The sequence below is a fragment of the Periplaneta americana genome, chromosome 12 (assembly GCF_040183065.1).
Source record: "Periplaneta americana isolate PAMFEO1 chromosome 12, P.americana_PAMFEO1_priV1, whole genome shotgun sequence".
NCBI lineage: Eukaryota > Metazoa > Arthropoda > Insecta > Blattodea > Blattidae > Periplaneta > Periplaneta americana.
The window spans coordinates 51,145,115-51,168,415 of NC_091128.1; the positions used below are offsets into that span (position 1 = coordinate 51,145,115).

The following is a 23,301-nucleotide window of genomic DNA, read 5'->3' on the forward strand; positions in this document are numbered from 1 at the left end:
GTAAAGTTTCATTTTACAAACCTATGGATCAACAATTGGCTCTCTTCTGACAAAGGGAAAATTTTAGTCTATACAAAAGAAACCAAATGACCTGGAAATATACAAAAACTTGCCTCGACATGTTCAAACATTTTTAACAAGAGCCAGAACAGGTCACATTGTCACTCAATTGTACCTACACCGATTTCACATTTCTGATAATCCTACTTGTCTGTGGTGTAATAATCATGATGAAGATGTGGAACACATTCGTATATCCTCCTGTCCATCCATAAACCACAAAAGAAGTAAATTAAAATCATCAGTACCAGTTGCAGAAGACACAGCTCTGCAGTATATATTGACTACACCCCACCTCTGGCCACTAGCAACAGGCATCTATAATGAACACGGATCAAAATACCCCTCATTTCTTGTGAAAAACAACTGAATAGACTACAGTGGACTATAGTGGACTTTATGTTATCAGCAAACAGCTGGATACATTAAGAAGATTGATTGATTTTGGTGTATATACTAGATGAGTCATACAGACAGCTATATATAACGATTCAAAGTAGGCTTCCTTCTCACCTGATGATGAAGACAGAACCAATCTCTGAAACACCATGAAATTATATTCTATATTTTATCACCAGAAATGGAAATACATTGATGGGCTGAACAAGATGAGTACATGTAAATACTTTGTGGGTGTAATGTAATAAAATTAAAGCGTTCTTTGACATTTTTTCAGATATTGCTTTATTTCCGAGTTATATAGCAAAGTAAGGATAACAAATGCAGCACAAACTAAAAGTCATTTTTCCCAGACATTGATTGATTCCGATAAGCAGATGTAATGATTAACACGAAGTTCTTTCTCTACAGCTTGTATAACCAGAGTTCGTGCCATTTTTTAAAGCTTTATGAAATTTGATCAGTTGATATCAAAAGCAAAATTTTCAATAACTTTAAAATTGTCCATATACAATTCGAAGTGTGAGGTATGTAAGATTGCCAACCCTCCTGTCTTTCCCGGGATCTCCCTTATTTACCCCTAATTTTTAACAGTCTCCCAGTTCCCCGCATTTTTCTTCTCTTTGAGCATTTTTCTCCCTTATTTTTGCATAATGTAAAAATTATTATTCTAAATATTTGATTTTGCCATGAGAGATGATTGTTTATATGATGAATTTTTGTTATTCAAGAAATCCATTATAATGTGCAGTCTTTATAGGAGGTAATGCTTGTCAGAAATGGGTTTTAGTGTTCACCTGTTTAAAATTAAACAATACTGGTATTAAAATTATAAACAAAAACTGGCTAGTTTCGTTCTAAGCACACTAGATAGTAATGCTCATAAAAAGAAGATGTTTTATCTCATAAACAATTGGACAGATGTTCAAAACAGGAGCATGACACATCTAATCAAATCAGAGTCGACTTCAACTATTACACAAGAAAAATCTGTCTCAAAATACTCTTAATTTAAGCTTAGCTGCTAAAGTATAGAATAAAGTTGTTTTTCAGTAATTGATCGGAATAATTGGCCGATTTTCTATGTGAAATTTTGTCGATTTTCTTCAAAAGAAATTGGCAACCCTAGAGGTATGTATGCCTTTTTTTTCATTTCATTTCATTTGTTGTATTTGCTTAGGTCTTACATTAGCATTGAAGCTTTAAGATGTGGAACAAGTCAAAATTTTACAACTTTACAATTTTTTTGATAAGATGTAGTGAGATGAGGCCGAGGATTCGCCACAGATTACCTGGCATTTGCCTTATTGTTGGGGAAAACCTCTTAAAAACCCAACCAGGTAATCAGACCAAATGGGGATGAAGTGAGGTGAGGCTGAGGACTCGCCATAGACTACCTGGCATCTGCCCCATGACTGAGAAAAACCTCGGAAGAAACCAACCAATCAGACCAAATGTGGTATCCAATCCAAGTCCGAGCGCAGCTCCTGATCAGCAGGCCAACAGGTCTGCCGACTGAGCTGCATTGGTGGCTCTCCTAAAAATATACAGTAGCCTACATAGCAATCAGATTATTAAATTTACAAACTTAAATGATTATTCATCAGTTGAACTATAAAATATAAATACATAGCAAATACATATCATGCAATTACTTCAAATTACAAGAATATTATGGATTTATTAATTTGTCCTAATCTCTGTAATGTTGACAATTAATGTTTGAGGAGAAAAATTCGCTCTGGTGCCAGGGATCGAACCCGGGCCCTTAGTTCTACGTACCAAACACTCTGACCACTGAGCTACGCCGAATTCAATCTAGAGCACCGGGTCGAATCCCCGGTGCTGGAGCGAATTTTTCTCCTCAAACATTGTCAAATTGCAAGCATAAACAGTTCATCAGTTGAGGTATACAGATTACTATTCAATTTAAAGCATATACAGTTCATCAGTCAAACTATACAAACATACATAATACATAGTAAACAGATTAATTAAATTTACAAGCGTACTTTCGTTAAGCTATACAGAATTGTATAGTTCATTCAAGTAGATTAATTCAATTTATAATCATAAACAGTTCATCAGTTGAGCTATAGAAAAATATACAATACACAGTAAACAGATTAAGTCAATATACAAACATATTTTAGATGAGTTATACAAAATTGTACATTTCAAATCAAGTAGAATAATTCTATTTACAAGCATAAACAATTGATCACTTGTGTAGAAGATATGAGTATGTAGACATTGGCTAATTATTTTCTAAACCATTTCTCATGGTCCTACAAAGCTTTTAGATAATTAGGCAGTGCATTCAAGACTGTAATACATGAATAGCGAACTCCTTTTTTATAGCAGCTTTGACTAACAGAGGGTAGATGAAGATCTGATTTATGTCTTGCATTAAAATTATGAATGTCTTGATTAGTACTAAATGTGTCTTGGTTTTTAATATAAAACATCATTAGGGAGAGAATGCATTCACAAGATAAGGTCAAGATTTCTAAATTTTGGAAAATATTTTTACATGACGTCCTTTTATGCACACCAGCCATTATTCTTATAGCTTTCTTTTGTAAAACAAAAATGTGTTTAGCTTCAGGCGAGTTACTCCAGAATATTGATCTATATTTTATTGCAGAGTGAAAATGTGCAAAGATTTTAAATATGTTTATATCACCAATGGTAAATAAACATCTTAATTCCTAATAGGCAGAGCTCAATTTAGGAGTAGGCCTAATACATTGTGTGTGTTTTCCAGTTCAAGTGATTATCCAATTCTAAACCAAGAAACATTGTGCTTATAGATTCTTTGAGATGAGTTCCATTTAATAGAATACTGTAGGAAACCTGAGCACTGTTGTGTGTACTAAATTTGACTGCACTGGTTTTATCAACATTAAGTGCTAGTTTAAAGTGCCTGTGCACTTTTGCCATGTTATGCACCTTTGTCTGGTATGGCAGTGAATTCGAGGTTATACACAGTTTGTGCCATACAAAAAACCTTATCTGGATTACATACTAACAATCGTTGTATATATGAGGGGTTCACAACCAGAGTGGACCAAGTCCTGGAATAATTCTGAGAAATTGAGTCTTAAAGTTTCTGGCTCATGCTTAGCAACTTTCACCTTCCATAGGAAGTACTGCTCTCTGTGGAGTAACAAATGAGTTATGGACTTAGTTTGTTAGGGCAATGAATAAATCTAAATTTTCTTCATACGAAATTGTATTATCCACAAACTGACCACTGGTGGACTTGGTCCACTCTGGTTGTGAGCCTCTCATATACATCTTACATAAAACGACTGATTTTATTTCCATATCATATTTTAATTATGAGACATAGCCTAGTATTCTGTATGATGTCACAGTTTACAACACAAGTTATTAGTTATTTTAAATGTTTGTAATTTTTTCAATGTTTTAATGATTAATACTTCTGAAAATATTTCTAAAATCAGATATGTGTAAAGTGTTCATACTGCATTAACCATTTAACATGGGACCTGAAGATGTCATATATGACGAAAACGTTTGTCCCCGTTTTCTTCACTATTGTATTACATAATCACGTCATAATATATTGTAAGTTTATTTCAACTCAACAACAATGTAACTTTATTATCTCAACAATAGGATTTGCTGTCCACACAGTAACACAGTATTCGTTAGTGCACTCCACTGACGACAATGACAATTTACTTGGACTATTACGAACAACAATGAACTGTTAATCTTAACTAATATTTACAAAGCACTATTTACAACACAGAACGGTCAGTTTTCAGTTCACAGCTCGTTTGTCTCGGCTAGTTCTTCTAGCTCAGTCACTCGCGTTCACAGAATCTCGAACCACAGACCTTCAGAGATGATCCGCTGAACTTCGAACTCAGGTACCCCAACTGCGGTCCACTGCACTCGAACTCCGGACTTCAGGCTCCACAGTTACGGACACAACTCAAGTCGCGCTCTGGTCTCGAAGCTGGCTTCACTGCTACACAAGACTGGCTTACTGACTGACTAATCATGAATCACACTGTCCGAGTTCACTCACGTTTCTTCTTTTATAACCACAGCGATGTAGACTGGAAAGTTCGAGTTCGCGATTTTTCGACGCATGTCCAGATAGCACTCCAGAGAAAGCACTCGAACAATCCGGACACCTCCTCTCCGCCGCGATCACTCTTTCCCCTTTCTTCTCTCCGCAAGCACCAGATGCGCGCGCAACCCACCCAAAACACGGACGACTTAGCCTCTCCTCTCTGCCGCGCGCCGTCCCCCCAGTGCTCTGTGGAGCCCGTGTCGACTCGTGCGCGACCTGCTCTCTTGTGGGAAGCGTGTTCGAGTCTCGAGGTGGCTGTCACAATATTGACTTGTTAGTAAATAATAAAGATAAGTAATAGAACAACTTAAACATAGATATTTTACTATTATGATATCATACATTATTCAAAGGCTTGTAACATTACCCTGGAATAAAGAGGTAATGTCTGTTCCACTAACTCTGCAAAATGTTTTCATTGACTTTGTCATGTTTTAATTACGTTATGAAAATTTTTCACATCGTTTCTTTCTTTTTACATCTATTTTAAGTTACAAACCATGCTTGACCCCACTGAGCTTATTCCTTAGATTATGAGTGCCTGATGTTTCAGTTTCCTTTAAAGTTCATCTTTGCAAATTGGATTCCAATTCTGTTCATTAACAAAACAAATGGCATATTTACATATAGAGATGTACTTCTTTTACCATGTTACCTGTGATAGTTTATCTGTACACTCTGATGCCGTCAGAACGGTGGGGGGGGGGGGGATTGTCTCACTACAACACACAACAAAAATAGTGTTGGTTTCGGAAGAGGAGTTGAATTATTTTTAAGATGAAAGTAGACTTTATGAAGTTATTCTTAGAATTTCTTGCTGTACTCTTTATTTTAATGTATATTTGATGCTTAAAAATATATGCTGGTAATTATATCATTTTTTATTTTAACAACTAATGTTTCTGGAAGTGCAGTAGAGTGGAAGGATACTCTCTCGCACAAAAACTGTTTTGAAATGCACATACAGGATGATTCACGAGGATATACTGCCATTTACGGAGCTTATTTCTGAAAACATTCTAAGCAAAATATGTCATATAAGTGTGTGTCCTAATCTCAGTATTTTTAGAATTACACTAATTTGAAGTTGTTTGTAAAATACCATTATTTAGTTTTAAGGGTAAAAGAATATTACAGATAAAGAATGAACTATTCAGGAGTATCATTTCTTTAATTATACCTGGTAAGGTTTATCTTGTCTCAGTAGCAATAAAACCAAGTACCTTCAAATGAGGGTGGAGATTATAGGAGGGTTGTAAATTTTTCAGGATTCCTTTCAAAACCTTGTTATTGTACAGGCTACTGGAACTCATTTTCTTGAAAGACAAGCTCAGTGACGGAACTACACAGTATGAAGAGAGATATTTTGTAATTTTATTTTGTGCTACAGAATGTATCAACTAGTCCCTTCCACCACTGGATGGATGGACGGCATTGCTCCACTCCTTCATCGCCATAACAATACAGACGAAGTAAAACATATCTCCTTTCTCTCTCTTTTCACAGTGAGACAAGATATATCACACAGACTTTAGCTAGTATTCTGACGCTAAAAATGTGTTGTGCATTCCATAGTTGTTTCGTACAGAATTTTTTTTTCGATCTTTAAGTACAAAATTACATTTTTCTTACGCATTTATCACAACAATTCTTACAATTCACGCCACTCTTGTAAATTCTTTAATACTGTACATTAGGATGCATAATTAAACTAAAGAATCAAGTTCCTAAAGTCGTATGATTTGTAACAATATTGTTGCGATAAGTGTGTAAGAATGATGCAATTTTTAGTTAAGAATTCAAAAACGAAATCTGTACAAAGCAATTAACAACCCATTTTTAGCTTCAGAACACTAGCCAATTAAAGAAATGATACTTCTGAATAGTTCATGTTCTATTTGTAATATTCTTTCACCCTTAAAACTAAAGAAAAAAGGTATTTTATTAACAACTTCAAATTAGTGTAACTCTGAAAATGTTGAGATTAGGCCATATGTTTATGTGACATTTTTTGCTCAGAATGTTTTCAGAAATAAGCTCTGTAAGTGGCGGTAAATCGTCGTGAATCACCTGGTATAAAATGTCACAGCTCTTGTATGGCAGCAAAACTGGAAGTCCTGTCACACAGAGTTTGTGTCATTTAAAAGGCCTTATGAAATTTGATCAGTTAATGTCAAAAGCAAAATTTTCATTAACTTTAGTATTATCCATATACAGTACGAAGCGTGAGGTATGTATGCCTTTGTGCCTTGACCATGTTATGCATCTTTATTTGGTATGATAGTGAATTGGAGGTCCTGTATCACACAGAGTTTGTGCCATACAGAAAACCTTATAAAATCTGATTAATTGATGTTAGGAGCAACATTTCTAGTGACCTTTCTATTGCTCATCTGCAATTCAAAGTGTGTACCCTTCACTTGTGTTCTCTAAATCATTTAAAACTGACTAGTAAAATTCCGGAAAAATCTTTGTGAATATATATGGATGCATTGAAACCAACCACATCCTATTTTTTCATATCTTGAGAAACTTTTCAGCTTAGATTAACTAAGTATTATGTTCTTCAATGTACGCATTTCAGATCAATATAGTGTTTCTGTTTGATTTAAAAGCTAGCTTTTTTTTCAGTTCCTATGACTACCTGAGAGATCATTTCCGGTCCGAGCATTTCTTATGTGAGGAAGGTGGTTGTATGGAAGAGAAATTTACATCCGTTTTTCGGACTGAAATCGATTTGAAAGGTGAGCGAAGCAACTGAGTTCCTAACATCTTTTAGCAAATTTAAATTGTACACTGTTTTAATTCGGTTTTATTGTTTTACAGCACATAGAGCTTCAGTTCATGGCCGTACAATTGGAAAAGCTGCCACAAAACAAGCTCGCATGTTAGAGCTAGAATTTACTCTAGCTCCTCGGTCACGGGAGAGGCTTGATGGAGCAAGAGGTGGTCGAAGGGGAGGAAGGCAACGCACCCACCATGATGAAGAGGATTCTCAAGGAGCTGTAGGTGGAGACTACGATGATCAACGCTTTGAAACACCATATCCAAATATCAATACAAGTTGCATTGAAGAATTTCCAACTCTAAGTGGTGAAGCGCCACCTGTTTTGAGCCCTCCACAAAGACAAAATTCGCGCAAAGTTGCCATGAACAATGGTGGACTCACAATACGAACAGTTCGTCAATCTCAACCCTTAGCAGTGACAGATGAGAATTTTCCTGCACTTGGTCCTGAAGGAACTGCCAGTGGTTGTAAAACTGTAAGGTTGAGTGTCAATAGTGGTGGACAGGATCGCCAAAACTCTGTCTCTGGAAGTTCTGTGAGAGGAAGTACGCAAAAGGCACCGACAAATGTTTCTATCCACGTGAATCATCGTCCAAGTGGTAGTAGCCAGAACATTCGTATTCGACCCGCATCTGTTCCTTCTCAGTTTCATGATGATTTTCCTTCCCTTGGTGGACCCAAACCCACAAATCCCACATCTTCTGTGCAGTGGCTTGGAAGTCAAGGAAATATGGGTGCAAAATCCAAGGTTCAGTCTTCATCTCAATCACAACCTCCCAAAGCCTTTAGAGCAGAAGAAGACTTTCCAAGTCTGAGTTCCAAATTTAGTACAGGCTGTACTATGACAAATACTTCATCTTCAGCAACAAAAAGCGATAGCAGATCGAAGAAAGCATCATCTGTAATGATTCCAGTGACCTCGTCATGGACACTGTCTCAGACATCTTCAGATGTGTCACGGACTCATGAAAATTCTACAGAACCAAATAGTGTTCCTGCTAAATCAACTGATAGTGATCCATCACACACTGCTAGTCTAGGAAATATCAAGGTGAAATCGAAAAAGAAGAAAGCTAAAAATGTCACACATACTAATAGTGACGTATTAACGAAGTCTACACACACTGCAGCAAAGGAGAGCAGTGCAAATGAATCTGGGAAGAAAAAGAAGAAACAAGCAAATACAGAGACTGATGGACAGCGAAAATCGCAACATATGACGAATGAAAAAGCGAATGGTATTGACAATAGTGAAGTTGAAAACAGTGCAGATTATATCCCCGCTCTCGAGCGAAAGAGATCAGAGTTACTGATAACAAACCTAACAACTGAACACTCTCCAGAAGATAATAAGTGTGAATCGTCTTTGTCAGCAAGCAATAAATTGCATGAAGATGTGTGTCCTCCCTTCAGTGCTGAAGTAATAGAGGACTTCCCTCCAGTTAGTAGTTCGGCTTGTTGGCCTCCTGGGTTTGATATTCCCAAAAATCGAAAATTAACGTCAGCGCCCCCCCCTGGATTTGGAGGAGGGGGCAAGACGTCCAATCTTAGCAATGTTACAGCACCTCCTCCAGGTTTTTCAGTAACTCTTAACTCAGTAGCAAGGCCTCAGACAAATGGTCTGACATTTACCAGTAGCAGTGGTCAAAGTTATTCAATTCTTCCAGGAAGAAATGGGAACAGTTCTCATAGTTTTGTGCCACCACAAGACTTCTCCCATCGAAATCAGGCATTGGTAACCCGTGTAAAGAAAACTTTAGGTGATGCACGTTCCATGGATGAATTTTGTCAGGTGTCAAAGATGTTTCGACAAGGTGAAATTAATGCTTGTGATTTCTACAAACATTGCCAAGAAACAATGGGAACAAAGGACTTTGCAGAAATCTTTGCAGAACTTCTTGTTCTTCTTCCTGATATTGAGAAACAACAGGTAAGGCTAAGAGTCTTACATTTTTTTTTATCTTTATACACTATTTTTTGAACAAGTATGCCTTTGTGGTCACTGTTACCAGTACTAATTTTGCAGAAAGCACAAACAGTGTTCTGAGTTAAGTTAATTGTTGGACATATGAATAGCATGCCAAAGAATTTCTCAGTGTATTTGTAATTTAATCACATTTTTCATAAAGGAATTAAGTCAAAATCTGCTACTTTCCAGAAAAGTGGAAAAGTAGAGGGAGATGGATGACAATAATAATTAGGACCTACGAACTTAACATGTCCTTATTATTCTTTATGTGCTAAAGACTAAAGACATAAAATTTCATTCTATACTAATAATAAAGTGAAAGAATATTCCTTTAAGAATTTAATGTGAAATGGGTAAATAAAATATAGTCTTTGTTCCTTTCTTCACCACATTTAATATTTAGTTGGAAACACTTTATTTAACGAATAACTGCATTGTTTTGCTTAGAAAATCTTGTAACATCATTATACTGTAGTTTAATAAGTAGTTCAGTTTGTAATTTATTCATGAAATTGACGAACACAGCAGTTCGACAGTTTGGTAATCCTCATTCATGCTCTTTGTTAAAGGAACAATTTTATGTAGGACCTGAAATAATAGCTCTATATAATAATAGGTAGAAAAGTGCTAAATATGCATGTTTTTGTGTGTTCATTCCATGGATGCTTATTTCACTACGGAAACTCGTTAGTGATTCGATTCTTAGTTTGCATGAGAGGGCGTGGTATCTTTCACAGGCACCTTCACACAATTTACACACACACTCTACACTGGGCTCATGGTAGCCTTTCGTTTTGCAGATCTTGAAATGAAAACCATGCACTGCGAAGCGTGTGATGGTGTGTCTGAGTTCGTAGTACGGTCTCTTCCACTCGTCGGACAGCATGGCCTCTGTTGTATAGAAGTCGCTCCATATTTGTGACCTCTTCGTTCGGAGTTCCTGTAGGAGATTCTCGTACTGGGCAGTGGACGGGAGCAGTAGTTGGTGCCTCAAATCTTCGATATAGAAGGGTTCCCTTGACATTTCGTAGCATAGTCGTGATGGAGCATATTTTGATATGGATAGGGCTCTTTTAATAAATGTTGCCTTCACTCATTCTGTGCGTTTTAAATTGTTCTTTGTAAGGTTCTCCCATAATGCAATATAGGGCTGATTTTGACTTTGAATAATGTCATGGCTGTCTCTAGCAATAATTTTTTTACATGCTGTATTTCATGCATTGCTTTTATAGCATGTATGGTTCTTTCATTTACATGTTGTGTATACGTATCCCCATGTGTCTGGAGGGTGATTCCTAAGTACTTGAATTGGGTGACATTTTGTAGCTCCTTGTGTTCCAGACGGAGTGTATTTTCAGCTGCTATTCTTCCTCCTCGATGGAAGATCATGGATACGGTTTTGTCTACATTGATGGCTAATTCGATCTCTTGGGCCCATATTGTGACTTTTAATTCAACAATAATGTTACTTTTATTCACAACAGTAATGGCTTCCTATTTCTAAATTTAAACACTCCCGTCAACAATGGGTATTCCACTCCACACAGCAACACAGTATTCGTTATTGCACTCCACAGACGACAATGACAATTCACTTGGATTATTGAGAACAGCAATGTACTCCTAATTTCAACTAATGTTCTCAAAGCACTATTTACAAAACAAAACTGTCAGTTCTCAGTTCACAGTTCGTTTGCCTTGGCTAGTTCTTCTAGCTCATTCACTCAAGTTCACAGAATATCGAACCCAAGACTTCCAGAGACAGTCCATTGAACTTCGAACTCAAGACTCTCGGACGCATTGCTTCCACCCGGATGCTGCCACAGTTTCTCAGCTCACGGCCAGTCGATCCAAAGACTCCTGGACGTGTTGCTTCCACCTGGATGCTCACTGCTGCTTCACCAACTGACTGAACTAAAACTGGCTTCGCATCGAACCCTGGTCTCGAAAGGTGGCTTCCTTGCTCGCTCATGGCTGCTTCACAAAAACTGACTGAACTGGCTCTCTTCGAAGGCTGCTCACTTTTATTTGTTAAACCACAGTTCGCGAACCTTCGATTTTCGGGATCAATCTGTTTCTCCAACAATCGGTTCGCGAGCTTTCTGGGCCTCCCCACACTTGGAATCCAGACGTTCCCTTTATGTCGTCCAATCCGCGCCGGCCGCAGTCTTCTTTCCCTTTGTCGCGCCCGCTGACTTGCGTCCCCCCTCTCTGCCTCCTTCCTTCTGCCGGACGCGTGCTCGACTCGGAGGCAGCGAGAACTTTCCAGCATGGTTGCCACAATATTGATAACTGGTCTAGCGAGGACTGAAGCTTTTGCCGTGATGTGGATGCTAGGGCCATGTCGTCGGCATATATATATATATATATATATATATGCTAACTCCATCTAGCTTGACAGTATTCACAATATCAGCTGTCGCTACATTGAATAACATGGGGCTTAGTAGGTCGCCTTGCAACACCCCGATACTTTGTTCTATGGGTTCTGAGTATGTGATGCTGTCGTCGATTATTGAGCTATTGTGCAGTATGTTCTTTACTATTGTGGTGACGTAGTAATCTGTTCCAATCGAGCCTTGTTTCTTTATTACTGTGTTTCTGTTTATGGTGTCAGATACTTTGCTGTAATCCACGAAAACTGTATACAACTTTCCTTTCGGGTGTCGCAGTGCATCTTTCATGTCTTCCTGGAGGCATCGGACAGCTTGAATGGTCGATCTTCCTTCCCTAAATCCAAATTGTTCCTCCGGGATACTTGGGTCTATCGTTTCTGCCAAATGATCAGTTATTATTTTCGTGAAAGTTTTGAACAACACATCTGCCAAGGCAATACCTCTGTAGGCGTCTGGATTCTTAGGGTCTCCCTTTCCCTTATACAACATTTTAATTATTGCTGTTCTCCACTGTGCAGGGATTTACCCTGAGCGCAGGCATTCATTCATAAGTGCTGTCCATGCCGGCACCATGGTTGGGACCGCGAGCTTCAAGTGTTCATTTGTAATGTGGTTAGGACCTGGTGCTGTGTTTGTTCTGCTCATTTTTATGGTATATGTGACCTCCTCTTCAGTAATGGGTTCGAAGCCTACAGCTGGTGATGAATCAATCTTGGGGCATGTATCTTTCGCACCTACAATGCCACTTAGGTGTTGTGTCCATGTCTGTATCAGTATTATCTTCAGGAATCTGGGATTCTTTTGGCACAGTGCTTTGTATGGATCCGATTCTGCTTCTTCTACTAACTTCTTTTCTTTGCTTAGATGGTACATATGTTGTTTTTGCTTCCCTTATAGCCTCTTTATATTCTCGCCTTTTGTCGGCATAATTCCTGTAGGCTGCTTTATAAAATGCTTTAGCATCTACATCACTGATGTACTTAAGAAGCTTCTTTTTGGTTTCAGTCTTGTTGTTTATAGGAGCTGTTTCGTCGGATATGGTGGTTCCATTGAGAAACTTTGTAAACTTTATCCAGTTGGAACTTATTCTATATACAGCTGTTAATGAACAGTATGTTCGTGCATTAACAAACCGATGTTTTCTAAGTTCTATGTAAATTCTTTGAACATTGAGAGTATAAAAATTTAATGCTCCTTTATGTCATGAGACTTCTCTTCTGTTTCTTCTGATATGGCATCCTTCTTGAAGAACTTGGACTACCATCCATGAAAATATAGAATAAGTTAAGGTTTTCAGATTCCACAAGCTTTACTCGCACATATTGTTTGCTGTATAAAATGATTTTCAAATATTCTCTCAATGAATTAAATCCAATCTCTTTTTGAGGGCGATTCCAAAATCCCTATCTCAGGGAAGAAAAGAGTGACTCTTTTCTGGAAAATGTGTTTCATAGCTTTGAGACACGAACTCATTGAAGTAATCATTTAAAAGAGCACACCTTAGAGACCCCCTTTCAAGTCTTACTTCATGATACATGTAGACCACATATTTGTTGGTTTAAGATCGTGAATGCAAAATTTATGGTAGATATGAGATGTATGGTAATCTTTTTCATTTTATGTCATTATTTCTCACTTTAATAATCATTACTGCTGCATTCAGTTACTTTAAAACTATCTCAAAAAGTTTGTGTGTGTGTGTGTGTGTGTGTGTGTGTGCGCGTGCGTGCGTTTTTTTTTTTTTTTTTTTTTTTTTTTTGTTTTTTTTTTTGCTCTGGATTTAATAATGAAGTCATCATCCTTCTTGCTTCCCAATATTTTGATGGAAGGTCCACAAATGTCCTAAGAGTTTCACAATTAGCCAGGTGCTCCATCTCCATGTCTTCTTCTCTGGTGCACAGTAAGCATTTAGGTGAATTCAGTACTCAAATACGATGGAGGTGTTTACTAAGGCAATCCTGACCAGTAATTAATCTAAACATGACCACAGCAGATTTTCGTGGTAGGTCAGGAGTTAGTTTTGGATCTTTGAATGATTCTTTCCATTTTGATATATGCAAAATTCTGATTACCACAGCTATCTCAAAAAGTAAGATCTGTACTTGATAACCTATCCACTACTGTTGGGTAAATGATTAGCATGTCTAACCATGAAACGAGTGGGCCCAGGTTCGAATCCTTGTTGGGACAATATTGACATGGTTGAGGTTTTTCTGGAATTTTCCCTCGACCCATTAAGAGCAAATGAGAAGTAACTTTCAGTGTTGGATCCTGGACTCATTTCGCTGACATAACTTTCATCTCACTCAGACGCTATATAACCATCACAGTTGATAAATCATTATAAGAAGATATTAATTTTATGACACATGTTTATTAGACTTTTTTTTTTACTTGTTTCGATGTGTTCTACCACATGTTAAAATATTAGACTTTTTTTTTTTTTGGCACTGTGTGTGTGTGCGCGTGCATGCGTGCCCTTTTTGGACACATTTTAGACAGTGCTGCTGCTTCTGAAATACGTTTTCCAAAGCTTATGTTGTTCGTGTTGAGTATCTGATTCTTGAGTAGTCCTCGGATTTAAGTAGATGGTGCTCACTCAGCTGGTGAGCGAACAAGCCTACTAAAATGCGATCATTTTGGTCCAGAGACCACTCATTTGGTGCAATGATAATTCCTTTAACATGTTTCTTAATTGTTATTACATGCAAACATAGTTTAATGAAGATTGACATCATTTAGTTTTAATATGTGTACTTTATATTACTTGCTATATGTTTCCATTGAATTATGGTAATAAATTAATATTGTGACAGCGACGTGAGATTCGAACTCACGACCAGTGTCCCTCAAGAGAGCAGACCGTGCGTGAGCCGACGCGGGCTTCACGGAGCACTTTGGGATGGCGCGCGGCGGAGAGAAGTAAGGGGAAAGGGCCTACGTGGCGAGGGAGTTTGCGCGCGCATCTTCTGCTTGCCTAGAGAGGCCGAGAAATCCGTCGAAGTGGAAGAATCGCGAATTCGAACTTTCGAGGCAACGTCGCTGTGGTTATAAATTACGGACGCGAAGGAACGAGAGCAGTTTTTCAGTTATTCAGTCAGTGAGTAAGCCAGAGCAAGCAAGCCAGTCTTGTGTACCGGAGTTCGACTCGAGTGTGCGTCCGCAACTGTATCAGCATCCGAAGGCCTGAGTTCGAGTGCAGTGGACCGCATTTGGAGGGACCTGAGTTCGAGTACAGTGAACTGTCTCTGAAGGTCTGTGGTTCGAGATACTGTGAACTCGAGTGACTGAGCTAGAAGAACTGTGAACTGAGAACTGATAGTTCTGATTTGTAAATAGTGCTTTGTAAATATTAGTTAAGATTAACAGTTCATTGTTGTTCGTAATAGTCCAAGTAAATTGTCATTGTCATCGGTGGAGTGCTATAACGAATACTGTGTTGAGTGAAAATCCAATTGTTGACGAGAGCGTTTAAGGCGAATTGTAGAAAGGAATTATTGTTGGAAGAATAAAATCCTATTGTTGATTTGAAAGAAATTCACAATATTAACCCTTGTTTTCTACGTCTTCAGTAAATGGCGCTTGGCCCACTATGGCTCTGAACCCTTCAAATAACTTAAATAGTGATACAGCATATATAGTGATATGTAATTATATTTCTTTCTTTCGAAAATGTAAGAATTCACGATCTCCTATGTACCATTGCCACGGAATGAATAAGTGTGTTTTTTCTTTCTACTCAAAAATGTTATATTTTGCTCATAGGAGTTACTGCAGGAACAACAATGCTATAATCTGAGGTGGCAGTGAAAATGTATTGTATTGTTATTTTAAAAGTCTTGTATATCCTTAAATATCAGTCCTATCAAAATTTTGCATAGAATAAAACTTATAGGAAATCATTTTTAAAGAAACTTTTGTTATGTAACATTTTTCACAAAAAGCAATAATAAGAGAGATATTTCGATTTATTTAATACAGGCCCCTTTAAATAAAGTATTTTGAATGCCATATAGCCTAAAATCTAAGTTACAACGAACTTAATTTATATTTCAGTTTTCATCGAAATCCATTGAGCCATTATCATGTGAAAAGACAAGAAACATCCAGACAGACAGACATACAAACAAAAATTTCAAAAAAGCGATTTTCGGTCTCAGGATGAATAATTATACATGTTAACACCAATTATTTTTGGAAAATCGAAAATTACCAGAAAAATTTCTGTTACAGATTTATTATTAGTATAGATTATACTACATTTTCGTTTAGGCACGGTGATGCTGATGGACAATGATAATAATTATTTCAGAGGTGTCTACTGGTAACAAAAGTAACGAAATGTAAGAATTTAAAATACTCAAATGATCGTGTATAATGAAATTACGCATATTGTTCTGCTTCACTTATTTAATCTTGGCACAGCTGCCTGAGCTGTGGTAGTCAGTAGTCAGCGATTACTAGGGCCCGGATATTTGTGTGCTAAAACTTAGAAATATTTATTTTTTATGTGCTAAACATTTGAAAAATATGTGCTAAAACTAAAAAAAAAAATAATATTTTCTGAAAATAAAAACAAAAGCATCAAAATGTTCATAACTTACTATAAAAAATTATATTGAAACTGACCAATTGCAGCTAAACATCCGATGTAAAATGCTGACTAGAGTTGCAGTGCACAACAAATGTCATCTCCAGATTATGGATCACAAATCCTTGCCTATTATCCGAGAACAGTGCTTTATATTGTCAAAAGGAACGTTCTACATCACATGATGTTAACCTTGCACATTTGAAGAGGGGTATATCATTAACACACACACAGTCAAGTTCACTTATGTTGTGACCTTCCAAAACTTGAGCGACTTTGCAGAGGGTTTGGTAGCCACTATTTTTCTCAAACATATCCTTAAATTTTTTTCTTAGAACTTCTATTTTCGAACCTGAGATAGTGTTAAGTTGCCTTTCAACATACAGTAGCTCTTTAACTTAATCATCATCAACAGCATGGCTTAGGCCTTTGGCCTGTCCGGCTTCAAGTATTGTGCTTAGGTGAAATATTAAAGTGATATATTATAATTGTGTTGAGTTTTTATAAAATATTAAAATTTACAGCTTAAAATACTAAAATATTATTCAATGTTAATTAAAATTGATCTCTCCATCGTTTACATGAACGTCCTTGATCTCTTCTGCCCTTGGGATAATCAATAATTCTTTAACTTAATTACTCAATAAATTTACAGAAGTTCTTAGTTTCTTTATTGAAAGAATCAAGAAACTGGTCACATTTTAAAGTAGTATCACATATTAAATTCTGAATAATCTCAATTGCAGAGACATCGTCTTTGTCCAGTTCACTTACTACAGATGTAAATGCTTCAAAATGATCTGCATAATACAACACAGCATTAAGCCAGATGCCCCAATGCGTGACTACAGGTGTAGGAGGCAATGGAAGATCAGGATTTATCTTTTTGAAAAGATCAATCCATGATGATGATTTTAAGAAGTCCCCCCCCCCCCCATTGGACACTAACTTGGCCACATTAGGATAAATGCTTCGGATTATTTCACACAATTTATGCAGGGCGTGAATAACACACGTTACATGAATCATGTTAGGGTAACTTACACAAAGACCTTCAGCAGCTTTCTTATATATGCCATGGAGTAGGTAAGCAGAAGCAATACATTGTCATATTTCACATCATTCGACCACAAGATTTCCAAAGATTGATTAAATAGCCTACCTATTACATGATTTGCAGCTGGCATTTCTTTACAGGCTAGCAAGAAAAATTGCTTGCAAATAATTTCGTCATTTTTAAGTACACCTGCTATTACATTTCTCACTTTTCGATCACTGGAATCGGGAGTTTCGTCAATGCTCAACCAGGTTTTTTGATTTTCTCATATAGACCTAATGTTTTGTAATGTTTCATCATAGCACTTCGGAAGATAATTTTTCCTTAGCGTCAATTCGTCAGGAGAACTCATGTTCGTATATTTAGTAGTGCTGTTGATCGATCAAAATATTTAATCGATTAATTATTTGAATTTAATCGATTAATCGATAGATTAATCGAGTTTTGATCAACTTAAAAAATGTTTTAATATACTCTAGTATAGAATTATTGTTAAATTTAACTTGTGTTCAGTGATAAGCATAAGTATTAAATGTTGTATATCTGTATATATTGTATCGTTATATTACAAAATAACTATTTTAATTACTTACTAACATATTTATTATGAGGCTTATAATGTATTGTGTCAATTTCTCCGCGAATTTTTTAGACAAACATAAATAACAAAAAGTATGAAGACTCACCTAGTTAATACTGCTTCATCCATGATTTTAAACATGTGAGTGCATTCACATGGTCTGAATTAAGTGCCGCTCTACATTTAGTTACAAGCAACTCAAATCAAGAAATGGATCCAGAACATCTCAAAATCTGTGTGTCAGTGGCTAACCATGACAATATCTTTGAAAAATATTGGAGTGCAAGAGGTCAAATGACTTTATTGTCAAATGCCTGGCATTAGAAAACAACAACAACATTTAGTTACAATGTTTCCTGCATCACTAAACACAAAAAAACTTTTTTTCTGTCGAGCACTTCTCCACGATCGTTCAATTTAAATCCAAATGTTTCATTGAGTTTACTTCTCAAATTCTCATATGACATAATGGAGTTTACACTTTTCACAAACTGCAGAAAACTGATTTTTTTCTTTATCAAACTAAACACACAATCTTCATATACAAACTCAGTACAGAAACTGCAACTGCAAAACTATAGAGGTCGAAACAGAGGACTGGCCCCTATTGTAATTGAATTACCAGATTTTAGAAAGAGAAGAAGATAGTTATGCTCTCACTTGCACACAGTGTAGACATGGCTATTTTATAAGGAATGAGGAGGACGAATCCCAGAAAAGTATGTATTTCATGTGCCTAGGAAGATGAGCTGACAATAAGATGAAAGTTTTCTTGGAAAACCATTAAACTTAATAAGGGTTTCGCATTGTGTTTCAACTTTCAATACAGGTAGACTAGGTCACTGTCCTCATATCTCCATCTCTTTCTGAAGTGTTTATGGAAAGATTTTTCCTATGCTATCTGGTTTACAGTTAGAAAATAATAGTACTATTTGCTTTTAAGTAAGCAATTTTCGAGAGAGAAATATTGTCGGGATTTTTTATATGAGTTTGTATTAACAAAATAATAATTAATATCAACTACAACCAATTAATTGTAATCGACTCGATTATTCGATTAAATATTTTTGATCGATTAATAGATTAGATTAATCGATTAAATACCACAACATTAATATTTCGCTTGCTAAATGTTACAAGGGTGTATGTAGTAATATTTCTGATATAGACATAGAACCTTGTAATATTGAGCCAGCGATTTAGTAAGAAACTTTCTGACCTCAGGATCGTTCATCTTATAAAGGGGAATGTCAGCTGAATAATAATCTGAGTGTTTTGGAATGTTGGAGAATGGCATTGATTCTGCTATAAGAAATTGTCTCGACGAAACACATGATGCAGCTGTGATGTGCTTACTTCCTGACTTATGTTGTATTACCTGGGATTGTTGGTCTGCACTTACTGATTTTGCACATGGCTGGCAAAATAATATTTTTTCATCGGGGGTAAAAGTGTTTTTAAACTCTAGTATGTACTGTTGCAGATGCTCGTGTACACATGATTTCACTTTAGGCATTTTTAATTCACACAGCTACACTTCACAAAATAAACCAACGGCTCTAGAGATCTGATTCTAACAAGCAGGCAAGAATATCCTACTCACTGCTTTGTGTCACTGTTTACAGACTCAGAAAAAAACACGCACATTAACATAGAGGTCACTGTATGATGTAATATCGAAATTGGATTCTGTTCTTCCCCAATTAAGCACGTACAAGTGAATTATTCTCATCTCAAGTGTAAGTGAAGCATTCGTATTGAATTCATTAGAGATATTGTAAAATCTTAAAAGGGAATGAGGAAAAGTACTAAAATATGTATTTATGGAGAAAATATCGAAAATATTTATTCACATAACATTTTTTTTTTTTTTTTTTTTTTTTGTAAAATATGTGTTTTTATGTAAAATAAAATTTGGAATTTGCGTTTGTCGGACCTTGATATAGATATTAAACTTTGTTTTAGGAATATGCACATTGGGAGGGGGGGGGGGAATCATTTTTTTTTACATACAAATCCGGGCTCTAGTGGTTACATATGTGAGTGTAGTATAGTCTAGAAGGCGACAGAGAAGTTGACTATGCATCCATTGAAATGGAGATCAGAGAACTTAAGAAACAAGTCTGATGACAGATCGTAAGATGACTGAAATGTGATTAATGTTTTTCATCATCCTTATGAGTAATCATTAAGTTGTAGTAACTAATTTTTAGGATGCGTATTTTCCGGGCTAAAAGGCCGTGGTCTGTCGGTGTTACAACCAAACGCTTCGTCCACTACTCCAGTGGACATCTTCAGTGCCATGGTACACGTGTGCGGAGAGATCTGCTGTATCAGGAACTGGCATTGAGACTGGTAGCACGTCGATATTTAAGGTGTAGGACTGTTGTTGCTTGTCGTCGCCACGGTCCGCACTAGTGGCTTCAGTGTTCTGATTGTCATAGTGTCTAATTGTCAGAGAAAGGGTTAGATGTATGTGCTTCTGAGGGCCGGATACCAAGCTTTGTTGACCTTGAGTCCTTCCTCCTTACGGTTAAAGTTGTTTTTGTGTTTATGTATTTCAATACCTTCCCGATGTAACCTGTAGTGGACGAAACGTTTTGTTGTAACACCGACAGACTACGGCCCTGTAGCCCGGAAAATACGCATCCTATCAATGCCGGCCGTGAAAGGCTACATTCTAACTAATTTTTGTTTCACATTTTCAGTAGACATCTTGTTTCTACACTACACACTGTTCACACAAACATCTACCATGCTTCTGTTTTGAAATTGAACCAGCTACCTAGAGCGAGAATCCTGTCCCTACTTCCAAGTGGTACCTATAGAAAAAAAAAAAAGGAAAACATGCCACCCTAGATTAAGTTTCTTGTAACCAAAACCAAAGTTCAACTACTATAGATAATAAACCAGTGATAGTAGTGAGTGAAGGTAAATGACAAGACAAATCTGAACGTCAATGTGTATTGTTGGCCCAATGATGTTTGCACTTCAGTAGGCAAAAATGGATATTTGGGTGTCCCAAAGGAGAGTTTTGGGACAAGGGGACTTTTTGGTAAAAAAAAAACGGTATGGATGGGAACCATAGTATTTTATATACGAGGCGTGTTCTTAAAGTAAGTTCCAAAAGGGTGTAGTAAGTAAACGGGAATATATTTACAAACCATTTTTGTTGCATTGTATTCCCCACACTTCAATTACTTCTCAACATAATCTTCACCATTATTGAGGCATTTATCGAGTCGTGGCACAAGTCTTTCTATCCCCTCATTGTAGAATTTGCCCGCCTGCGATGCAAACCACTCCCGCACTGCTGTTTTCACTTCATCGTCGCCATCAAAACCTTGACCATCGAGGAACTTCTTGAGGTGCAGGAAGAGATGGAAGTCACTCGGAGCCAAATTCGGGCTGTAGGGGGATGGTCAATTTGTTCCCATCCAAATTTCGAGATGAGATTTTGGGTGTCACGAGCTGTGTGTGGTCGAGCGTTGTCATGAAGCAACACAACTCCATCGGTCAGCATCCCATGTCTCTTGTTCTGAATTGTGCGATGGACCTTCTTTAAGGTCTGACAATAGGTTTCTCTATTAATGGTTTCACCCCGAGGTAAGAATTCGATGAGTAGGACTCCTTTTCTGTTCCAAAAAATAGTGCACATGATGTTGCGTGTTGACATGGTTTGTTTCAATTTCTTTTTCCTTGGTGATGCAGTGTGCCTCCATTCCATGGACTGCTGCTTTGATTCAGGTGTCATGTGAGACACCCAAGTCTCGTCACCTGTCACGATATGGTCAAGAAACTCATCGCCTTGCTCACTGTAATGTGTGAGAAAGCTCAATGCACTGGAAGCTCGTTTGGTTTTGTGTTCCTCGGTGAGCATCTTGGGTACCCATCATGAGCACAATTTTCGATATCATAATCGATCTGTTACAATTTTGTAGAGAACACTTCGCGACATTTGTGGAAAATTCAAGGAAAGCGAAGAAATTGTGATCCTCCTGTCCTCATGAATTTTTTCAATGACAGCACGCACCAAATCGTCATTGATCAAAGATGGCCGACTGGTACGCTGCTTGTCATGCACAGAGACGCGGCCCTCATTGAACTTCCTAACACATCTCCTGACCATTCCACCACTAATGGCATCATCACCATACACCTCACAAAGTTGATGATGAATGTCAGCTGGTTTGATGTTTCTCGCATTCAAGAAATGGATAACAGACCGCATCTCACAGTCGGCGGGGTGCTCGATCACTTTAAACATTTCAACTGATCACAACTAACCACACGGACTGAAGCTCTGAAACTGCATGCACAGCTTGCCTGAGGACTGAAGAAGAAAACACGCATGCACAATATAACGATTGCAGCGATGCGACGGCTATAATTGAAAACATAACTTACTTTAGAACATGCCTCATACAACCGTTTAGTCTATGTATGTCTATGTGTGAACGGTGTTAATATATGGTAGTGACTATGTTTATTATGTTAGCAATTTGAATGTAGTACAGATATTAAATTTATTAGACTTTCGAGCACAATAGAGGTCTGGGCATAGTTTCTCTTCAGCATAGTAAATTATCACTGTTTCAGCACAACACTTGCAGAAGATGGGAGAAATTACTTCGTAGGTTGTTCTGCATAGACTTCCACTGTTGTCATTATTGACAGTGGCCATAGTGCGAAATAATTGACTACAGTGTGTAGTACATACATTCCTCAAATAAAATTTAATTCGGAACAGTAATTACAAAATAAAATAACAAGCAAGTCACCGAAGTGGTATAGAATGACTTCTTATCGTGAAGACATGAAGTAAGGACATTTACAACAACCTGATATTGGCAAAATTTTGGTCCGTTTAGGGTTTAATGATTGGTTCGGCATGTAATGGACATTATGTGAAGAATGTTTTCGTAATGCAATATTTATGTATTTGTGTTTTTTTTTATAGGAGCTTTGGTCTGTTCATACAGACAATGGAAAGTGGTCAACCCAAGAGTTTGAGGTATGTGCTACATGTCGACAAGTTTTGTCTGCTTCTGACCTTCGTCACCATATGGGCAGTCATACTCTTGAAAATCATTTTCCAGCCTTAGGTTCGTCAGAACCTGCAACACAAGCATGGAACAAGAAATGAGAAAGAGTCCAATACTGTAAATTAAAAAAAAAATTGAAGACTACTTCATTAAAATGTATTGGTTCCTATTGTCATATTTGCTGGTATGTGATAAAGCCAAGGTGCAGTCCAGTCATTTTTTAATCAATTTGGTGCCTGTTAGACAGTTTACAGAGACTTAAATAAAGTCATTGTTTATTCATTGAATATATTATTTATATCTTT

The 23,301-nt window shown here is 37.1% G+C and overlaps 1 protein-coding gene across 1 annotated transcript in view; it reads left to right on the plus strand.

Annotated features, from left to right (window-relative positions):
* Positions 1 to 23,283, plus strand: part of LOC138710415 (E3 ubiquitin-protein ligase ZNF598) — a 42,572-nt gene extending 19,289 nt beyond the window's left edge. Inside the window, exons 4-6 of the mRNA XM_069841300.1 lie at positions 7,202 to 7,314; positions 7,397 to 9,288; positions 22,912 to 23,283. Of these exons, the coding sequence (XP_069697401.1) occupies positions 7,202 to 7,314; positions 7,397 to 9,288; positions 22,912 to 23,097 (2,191 nt within the window). The 3' untranslated portion in view covers positions 23,098 to 23,283. The remainder of the gene's footprint in view (positions 1 to 7,201; positions 7,315 to 7,396; positions 9,289 to 22,911) is intronic.
* Positions 23,284 to 23,301: the final 18 nt, after the last annotated feature.